Below are 9,013 nucleotides of genomic sequence, written 5' to 3'. Positions count from 1 at the left end.
CAGTAGGCCTTTAATTCTATATGTGTAGAAATCTTTATTTATAATTGAATCACTTGTTTACTCTTCAACAAGTTTTTAGTTATTTTTATATCTTTTTTTCCAAAGAGTTCAAGAAAGACCATGACAAATGAGCAATATTTTGCACTGTTATACAATTTAATAAATCAGAAACTGATGACATAGTGCTGTATTTTAATTCTTTATCTCTTTTTTTCAACCAAAGATGCTTTGCTCTGATTAGGGGGTACTTGAATTTAAAAAAATGTTCACAGGGGGTACATCACTGAAAAAAGGTTGAGAACCACTGCAGTAAACAGTTTGCCAGTCATGTGACATGTCATGTCACGTGACATACATTTCTTGTCATGTGACATATTTCATGTCACGTGATCTCACCAGTTTGTGGCTTCAAACATGAAAAAGCCACGCTGGAGCTCGGCAGGCTGGCTGGGAGGGACATTGCGGACACTTTAAGCAGCACGTCAAAGACTACAGTCAGCTGGTAGTAGCAGAAATAACCAAATGTTGTCATTTATATATAATGATGCTGTTTCACGTGTGGTGACGACACGCGCCAAACTTTTATCTGGAAGTTTCTAACACTCGGGGCTGCCTTCAGGACTTGAACATCGGACGAATATTGAAATACATTGCGTGTCACATATGCGTCTGTGATTTAAAATAGGTAGCGCCAACAATTTGCTTCATTTAGACAAGAAATAGCTTTCGACGGCGTCAAATCTGGACCGCGGTTCCACAGGCTGGACTTGAGAGCGAGCCCATGTGAAATGGTTCCGACCTGCAACACGCGCTGGGCGGACATCACTTGACAGATGAGCGTGGGAGAGATCGCACCATGAGGGTCCTGCTTGTGCTGTGCGCCCTGGTCGCGCTGTGGGGGTCCGGCGGTGCCAACAGAAACTGTCCGGACCTGATCTTGGACAGCTGTCACTGTTCGGCCGAGAGGTCCAAGGAGCTGAGCAGGCAGCAGCAAGTCCGAGTCAAAGTGGTTTGTGATGATGTGGATCTGCTGGAGACTCTGCATCCAAGCTTTCTGCCCAACAGAACCATCTCTCTGTAAGTACAGGCACTCATGCACACTATTGCCTGAATAAAATCACGTCCTTATCAAAGCCAAGTTATGATTACCTAACATTGAGTGACCCTGAACTTTAAGCGTCCTTTTAGGCAAAATAATAGAATAGAACACTTTAACGCAGGGGTGTCAAACGTACGGCCCGCGGGCCTGATCAGGCTCATGAACAGGTTTTGGCCTTGTGGTTAGAAATGTCCGCCCTGAGATCGGTAGGTCGTGAGTTCAAACCCGAGCCGAGTCATACCAAAGACTATAAAAATGGGATCCATTGCCTCCCTGCTTGGCACTCAGCATCAAGGGTTGGAATTGGGGGTTAAATCACCAAAAATGATTCCCGGGCGCGGATGCCGCTGCTGCTCACTGCTCCCCTCACCTCCCAGGGGGTGGACCAAGGGGATGGGTTAAATGCAGAGGTTAATTTCACCACACCTAGTGCGTGTAGGACAATCATTGGTACTTTAACTTGAACTTTTTATCCGGCCCGCGGGATGTTTTATTTTTTTTATTTTTTCATTATTATTACATCAACATAAAAAACACAATATACACTTACAGTTAGTGCACCAACCCAAAAACCCTCCTTTCCTCCTCCCTCCACCCTCATTTTCACTCATTCACACAAAAAGGTTGTCTCCTTTTGTTATTAATATTCTGGTTTCTACAACATATATCAATTCAGTCTGCAAGGGATACAGTCCGTGATTGTGTGTGCTTCTGGTCCACTAATACTACTAACCTTTAACAGTTAATTTTACTCATTTTCATTAATTACAAGTTTCTATGTAACTGTTTTTATTTTATTTTAGTTTCTTTTTTGTTCAAGAAATGTTTTTATTTTGTTATTATTACATCAACATAAAAAACACAAGACACACTTACAGTTAGTGCACCGACCCAAAAACCCTCCCTCCCCCCTCCCTCCACTCATTCACACATTATTCACACAAAAGGGTTGTTTCCTTCTGTTATTAATATTCTGGTTCCTTCAACATACTGTAATCAATGTATCAATGCAGTCTGCAAGGGATACAGTCCGTGAAGCACACAAACTGGTGTGTGCTTCTGGTTCACTAATAGTACTCACCTTTAACAGTTAATTTTACAAATTTTCATTAATTACACGTTTCTATGTAACTGTTTTTATTTTATTTTAGTTTCTTTTTTGTTCAAAAAAAATATTATTATTTTTTAAATAAAGGACAATATCTTCACCAGACCAGGTTGTCAATGAAATTAGATTGTTTAAAGGGTTCTTAAAACCAGGTTCAGTCCAGATTATGTCTCAGCAAGACACACCTTAATTTATGTACACTCAAATTAGGGAATACAACAACACATCGCATATAATCTATAATCACAATTACATTTTCAAAATAAACATTTATGTACAGTACAGATTATGTCCTAGTCGGGCTCAGCAACACACACCTTAATTTATGTACACTCAAATTAGGGAATACAACAACACATCCCATATAATCTATAAACAAAATTACATTTTCAAAATAAGCGTTTGAGGACTTCCCATCTATTTTTATGAGTTTGCTATGTATAAAAATGAGCCGAAATTTTTGAATGAAAGAAACTGCTGTTTTAAATGTCTCCGCTAGATGTTGCAATAGCTATTCTTTGTATCTTTGTAGATTATGCTATTTATGTAAAAACAAATAAACCACATGTCAATGCACCAGTCGAGGAAAATGAGCAAACTACATAAATAACATCCTGTAATTTGAATTTGATTTTTTTTTTTATCTTGATAGATTAAAAATTAACACCAATGAGTTGACTAATAAATATTATCACATAATTTAATCGGAAAGTATAAATAACAACAAATAAAGATAGAATACTATTAACCTCAACATGTAAGTGTAAAAAAAACAACCCAACAACATAATGATTTGTCCATTTTCACAATGTGCTTGTTTTATTTTCAAACAAAGAAAACAATTTTGAAGTTGTCTTTATTTTTAAGTTATCGTGCCGTAATTTTACCAGCCCGGCCTACTTGGGAGTAGATGTTTCTCCATGTGGACCCCGATCTAAAATTAGTTTGACACCCCTGCTTTAATGTCATCAAACATCACGAAATTACAGATAAATCTAATTAACAAATGCACAACTTTGGTTACTTTTATCAATATGTCTGTGTCCTTAAAATAGGTCTGTGGTAGGGTTGTCCCGATTCCAAAATGTTGGTACCGGTACCAACATATATTTCGATACTTTTCCAAATAAAAGGGACCACAAAAAATGTCATTACGATACAATAAACATAGGTCTTTTATTACACTCAACAAATCATATAACAACTTTGCCAATAATGAACATACTAGACATCTTCTTTTTTTGTAATAAGTAAGGAAACGGGTTACAAAGGCCTCGTTCCCACTGAAGGTCAATTCAAATTTTTTTTCTGCCCATACGCGACCTGTCTCGAATTTGTTCATGTCAAAGTGAACAGTGCAATTCCAAATTTTCCATATCTGACACTTTCGTATGTGGATACAAATTGGATATGTATGCGATGCGACTGCAGTGTGAACGCTCCCGCTCTCCGGTCGCATTCATCCAAGAAGAATGTCATCAAAAAGCGATAATCATCATAATTCTTTGCCAAAGTGGACGGTTACAAAATAAAAATGGGCAGAAAACATGTGAAAATACTTATGAATTTGGAACTCGCATCAATTTTCCACCACTCATGTCTCCGACTGCTCGCCCACATGCGGATCGACACAATATGGAAGTAAAATGTCCCGCAAACTACCAGAGCCATAATGCTTTCCCTCTTCCTTCTCTTCTTCTATGTGCAATAATTCATAGTTCAGAAAATGATTGCCCAAAATCCTTGAAATTGCCACAAATGTGCCGATACTGAGACCGACTACAAATAAAGGCCTGTTTACTACCGTAAGCACTGCAGTGTTTAAAAAAATAATAAAATAAATAGTTTTATTTTTTTTTATTACTCAGTCCAACACAATAATACAATTCCAAAACCAAACCCGGCCCAGCAATATTCAGAATAGCAATCAACAGAGTAATTGAAAGGACCCACGAACATGACAAAAAACAATCCAAAAGTAGTCAAACAAAAATAAACTATAAACAACAGTATCAATATTAATAAGAATTCCAACATAATAGTGATTAAAAATCCCTCATTTACATTATCGTTACAGCCATTTATAAACAATAAAATAAAACCATTTAAACAATGAACAATAGTGCCACAGTGGCTTGACAACGCATTGTGTCCAATATTTTCCACAAAGATAAAATAAGTCATATTTTATGTTCATTTAATATTTAAAACAAATTTAAGTACACTGCAGTGTGTGACGTCATGCCGTCATGTCTGCATGCAGATCAGCTTGCATTCACATTAGACATCATATTTGTTTTGTAAAGTAAATGACAACATAAAAAGATTGTATTTGACCCCCCAAAAAATCTGAATAGGATATTCGACTTTGCACTGTGAACTAAGCAATGGGCTACTGTCAAGTCAAAGTACAGAGCAGCACAAACACCACTTAGTTGTAGAGCACACTCCAGGCCTGAAGGGGCAACAGTGAGAGCTGAGGGCTGAACATCTCCACCTGCTCAGAGCACATGGTCAAAATGTTTGCTCTTCAGTCAGTCACCCCTTTGACATGCTGCTAAGAGGAAGGAAGAGCTCATGTGTGGACTCGGAAGACGCAACTGGTGAGGAAACCAAGGGAAAGAAGTGCTTGTTTTGTACTAAGGAGAATGTTTAAAGAAGTTAATTTCACTGGGCGGAAATGTTTAAAAAAGATAGTTTCACTGATGTTTACAAAATTGTTTAAGTTGACTGAAAGTAAATTTAAAAAGTATCAGTGATGTTTAAGTTTGTTCTCATAATTAGGATGGATTGTTTAAATTTAATCTCATTCATATTGTTGGAAATGTTTAAGTTTATTCTTAAACTTAGGCCCTATCAGTGGAAACTAATTTTGGTTGGATTGATTTAAAAGAAAAGCAAAGCATGTATTATGTTGCATGTTTATGAAACACTAATGTGTTTGTTTTTTTTCTGTTTGATTAAGGTTATCAACCTATCCGCTATTTGCCTATCCACTATTCACTATTCCCCTATCTACTATTCAACCTCAACTATTCAACTATTCTACTATTCTACTAATAAATCACAAGGAAAAAGGATCGAGTTGTCCCTTTCAGTCCTTCTTGAGTCCAACTGGCCCTTTCAAGTTTGGGCACAGCTGTGAAAAAAACCTGAAGAACTTGACAGTTGATAACCACCAGTGTGGCAGTGAAGACGAGGATTAAGGGCCTGAAGTCAAAGAAGCTGCTGTCGCGAAGGGAGGTTTGACTTAAAACTGCACCATGGCAAGCGAAGTTCTTGGGAAAACAGTCAAGCAACTGAAGCAAGAGAGGACCGTAGCCAAAAGTGTCTTCACCAAGCAAGCCAACTACCTGAGCAGGGCTGCAGATACCATGATAAAGCAGGAACTACAAGAGGAGTACTGCAAACTTTCCAGTCTGGCGAGGGATGTCGGTGAAGCAAACGATGACTACGAGACCGGCCTACCGGTGGACATGGAGGCCAAGTCTGAGGAAGGTGATGAAGTGGAACTACATATGCAGCAGCAAAAAGACATAGAAAAAACCAGAGAGGAGTGTGAAGCAAGACTGGATAAAGTCGGGAAAAAAGTGCAGCACAACCTTTGATCCAGATATGGTGAGGACGAAGTCAACTCTGCAATAAATGAAGCAGGGACCGCCAGTGAAGATGTCCGGGGAATGCCTGTGACTGCAATCAACAGAGACGGATATGAGCTGCAGTGGATTGGAGTAAAATCATTGGTCAAAGATGCAATCACAAGAATGACTGAGTGGGAAAGGTGGATTCCAGATGACCAAAGGTCAAGGCTGGAAGGCAGAGTTAAGGACCTGAGGGCACTCAGCAATGTCCTCGAGGCCAGAAGGGCCGAATACCTAACGGCACAAAGAAGTGCAGAGGAAGGAAGAAGAGGAAGAGAAACCCAGCTCCAACAAACTCCACAGCCGGTGCTGAGAATCAAACCCACCAGTCTACCCAGATTCTATGGATTCAAAAGGAACTTCCATCGATGGCGTAGTGACTGGGAGAAACTGCAAAGACAGGGAGAGCCGACCGGCTCCATTGAAGTAAAGAAGTTTCAGGTCCTGGACAGTGTTGATGAGCGGATAAGTAGAGAACTACGCCTGTCAACATACAATGATATGGAAGACATGTTTAGAGTGCTTGAAAACAGGTATGGCAACAAAACCACAATTGCCTTAGAAATAGTTGAATAACTGGAGAAGATTCCTGTTTTAAAGTCAAACCAGCCAAAGAAAGTGATTGACTTAATCCAAAAGGTGGAAAAGGCCCTGGATGACCTGACAGTGCTGGGAAACATCGGAGCCATCAACAACCCCCTGGTGATCAGGTCAATAGAGAGTAAGCTGCCGGACAACTTAAAGAGGGACTGGCTTACATTAATGGTCAACCCAGGAAGCAAAGTGACGGCAGACAATCACTTCGGCAGCCTCCTCAAATTCCTGAAGACCCAAGAAGAAATCCTGGAGAGGCTAGAGCAGCTTGGTGTAAGTGAAAGGTCTGAGAAGAAACCTACTTACATGGAAAAGACGTTTGCCTCTACCAGATTCACAGGGAAGCGGATGCGTTGTCTGTGGAGATGAAAAGGACCAGCAGAAGCTCTTCTTTTGCAAGCGGTTCAAAGAACTGAAGCCTGGCGACAAAGTGAAAGCTGTGGAAAAGCTAGGAGCATGCAAAAGGTGCCTAAATTGTCATGAAGAGGATGATGAGTGTACGGATACTTACCTGTGTAGGAACAGGGACTGCAGGAATTCTTCAGGCCACCACTTCTTTCTTTGCCTAAAGGAAGACTCCAAAAGAAGAGAACCTGGGAAAGGAGGAAGACCCAACGTCAGACGACAAGCGCTCACCGAGGAGCAAGAAAAGCTGATTTCTGAGCTCACCCCTGAGATGGCTGAAAATTTCAGGAAGGCCTTCACCAATGTGGGTGTGAAGACTTACTGCGCTGGAAAGATCCAACCTGGAGTGATGGATGCAAATACACGCGAGTTACCAGTAATTCTGATGCTGTTGGAAGTAACTAGCAATGCAGGACAGAAAATTGGAACTCTCATTGACCTGGCATCGGACACCAACTACATCACTCACAGAGCTGCCAGAAGACTCGACCTGCGAAATGAAAAGGTCACCCTTGTTGTCCAAGGAGTTGGAGGAATGACCATGACGATAAAGACCAGAAGATCTTTTCTCAAGGTGAGAGTGAGGACGCCCACAGGCACAGAGAGAGCTCACGAGCTTGTATGCTATGGCTTGGATGAAATAGCCAAAGTGCACAAGGAAATCAAACCTCACCAAATCAGGAAGTTCTTCCCAGACATCAACCTCAAGGATCTGAAAAGACCAAAGCATATTGAGCTTCTTATCAGCCACCGTGAAGGAAGACTCGCTCCACAAAGAGTAAAGGTAATTGGGGACTTAGTCCTTTGGGAAAGCCCATTAGGAATGACTGTTGGAGGAGCACATCCAAACCTCTTTGAAGAAGTGGATGTGGCTATGCATAGATCCAAAACACACTTTGCCCGGTCTATGAGAACTACAACAGTGAAATATCAGGAGATTGCTGAAACCAAGATGACGACAGCTGGCAGAGAGTTCTTAAACTGGTGGAAATGGGACAGCATTGGAGCCACCTGCGAACCCAAGTGTGGGGGATGCCGGTGCGGCAACTGTCAACCAGGAGGAAAAGAAATGACTATAAAAGAGGAAAAAGAGCTGGAAATCATAAGGAAAGGCCTCACCTATGTCAAAGCAGATGCACATAGTGACGAACCACACTGGGACACGAAATATCCCTGGATTGAAGATCCAACCTCGCTGCCCAACAACAGGAGTGCAGTTCAGGCCACTTTCCTGCGAACTGAGAAGCAGCTCAAGAAAGAACCAGAGTGGCGAGTGGCATACACAGCTCAAGTCCATGAGATGGTGGCAAGGAAAGCTGCAAAGAAACTCACCAAAGAGACCATTGCTGGCTTGCAAGGACCAGTGTGGTACGTCAGCCACTTGGTGGCGCCAAACCCGCATTCAGTTACAACACCTGTGCGATTGGTATGGAACAGCAGCCAGAGGTTCCAAGGACGCAGCATGAATGATCTCCTGCTGAAAGGGCCTGATGTCCTCAATCCCATCTGAGCAGTTCTACGCAGGTTCAGAAGAGGAGTCCATGCTGCTCTTGGTGACATTAAAAAAATGTACAATTCTGTGTGGCTAGAAGACCTGGAGATGCACCTCCACAGATTCCTCTGGAGAGACACTGAGGATGGAGAAATTGAGGAATATGCCATCACCAGAGTCAACATCGGTGATCGACCAGCAGGGTGCATCGCACAACTCGCCATGAGAGAGACAGTCAAGCTGCCCAAGTTCGCTCACCTGAAAGAGGAATGTAGGATCGTGGAAGAGGACGCGTATGTTGATGATCTGTTGACATCCCATAATGATCTGGAACAGCTGGAGGAAAACACAAGAAGAGTGGAGGAAATCCTAAAGTCAGGCGGGTTCTTTCTCAAGCCCTGGGTCCGATCAGGCCAAAGTGGGAGGCGGGAGTCTGTACCAAGAGAGCCGAAATCCTCATCGGACAGGATCCTCATTCTCCCAAATCAGATGAGTGAAGAGGAAAACAAAGCCCTTGGTGTTGGATACTTCGTTGGAAAAGACAGACTCTACCTCATGACCTCCATCAATTTCTCAAGAAGAAAGAAGAAGATGAGAATGGGCCAAAATCTCCTGGTGGGAGAGGTGAGAGAAAAAACTCCAGATCCACTGACAAGAAGACAACTGCTTAGCCA

At 41.7% G+C, this 9,013-nt stretch overlaps 1 protein-coding gene across 2 annotated transcripts in view; it reads left to right on the top strand.

The window, feature by feature from the left end:
* Positions 1–415: 415 nt before the first annotated feature.
* LOC133657437 (adhesion G protein-coupled receptor A1) overlaps positions 416–9,013 on the top strand; it is a 541,657-nt gene continuing 533,059 nt past the window's right edge. For both annotated transcript variants that reach the window (XM_062058763.1, XM_062058762.1), the window contains exon 1: positions 416–1,077. In XM_062058763.1, coding sequence (XP_061914747.1) covers positions 857–1,077 — 221 coding nt within the window. In that variant the 5' untranslated portion in view covers positions 416–856. The remainder of the gene's footprint in view (positions 1,078–9,013) is intronic.

The sequence above is a fragment of the Entelurus aequoreus genome, linkage group LG09 (assembly GCF_033978785.1).
Source record: "Entelurus aequoreus isolate RoL-2023_Sb linkage group LG09, RoL_Eaeq_v1.1, whole genome shotgun sequence".
Classification (NCBI taxonomy): domain Eukaryota; kingdom Metazoa; phylum Chordata; class Actinopteri; order Syngnathiformes; family Syngnathidae; genus Entelurus; species Entelurus aequoreus.
This window is presented reverse-complemented; position numbering and strand designations above follow the sequence as displayed.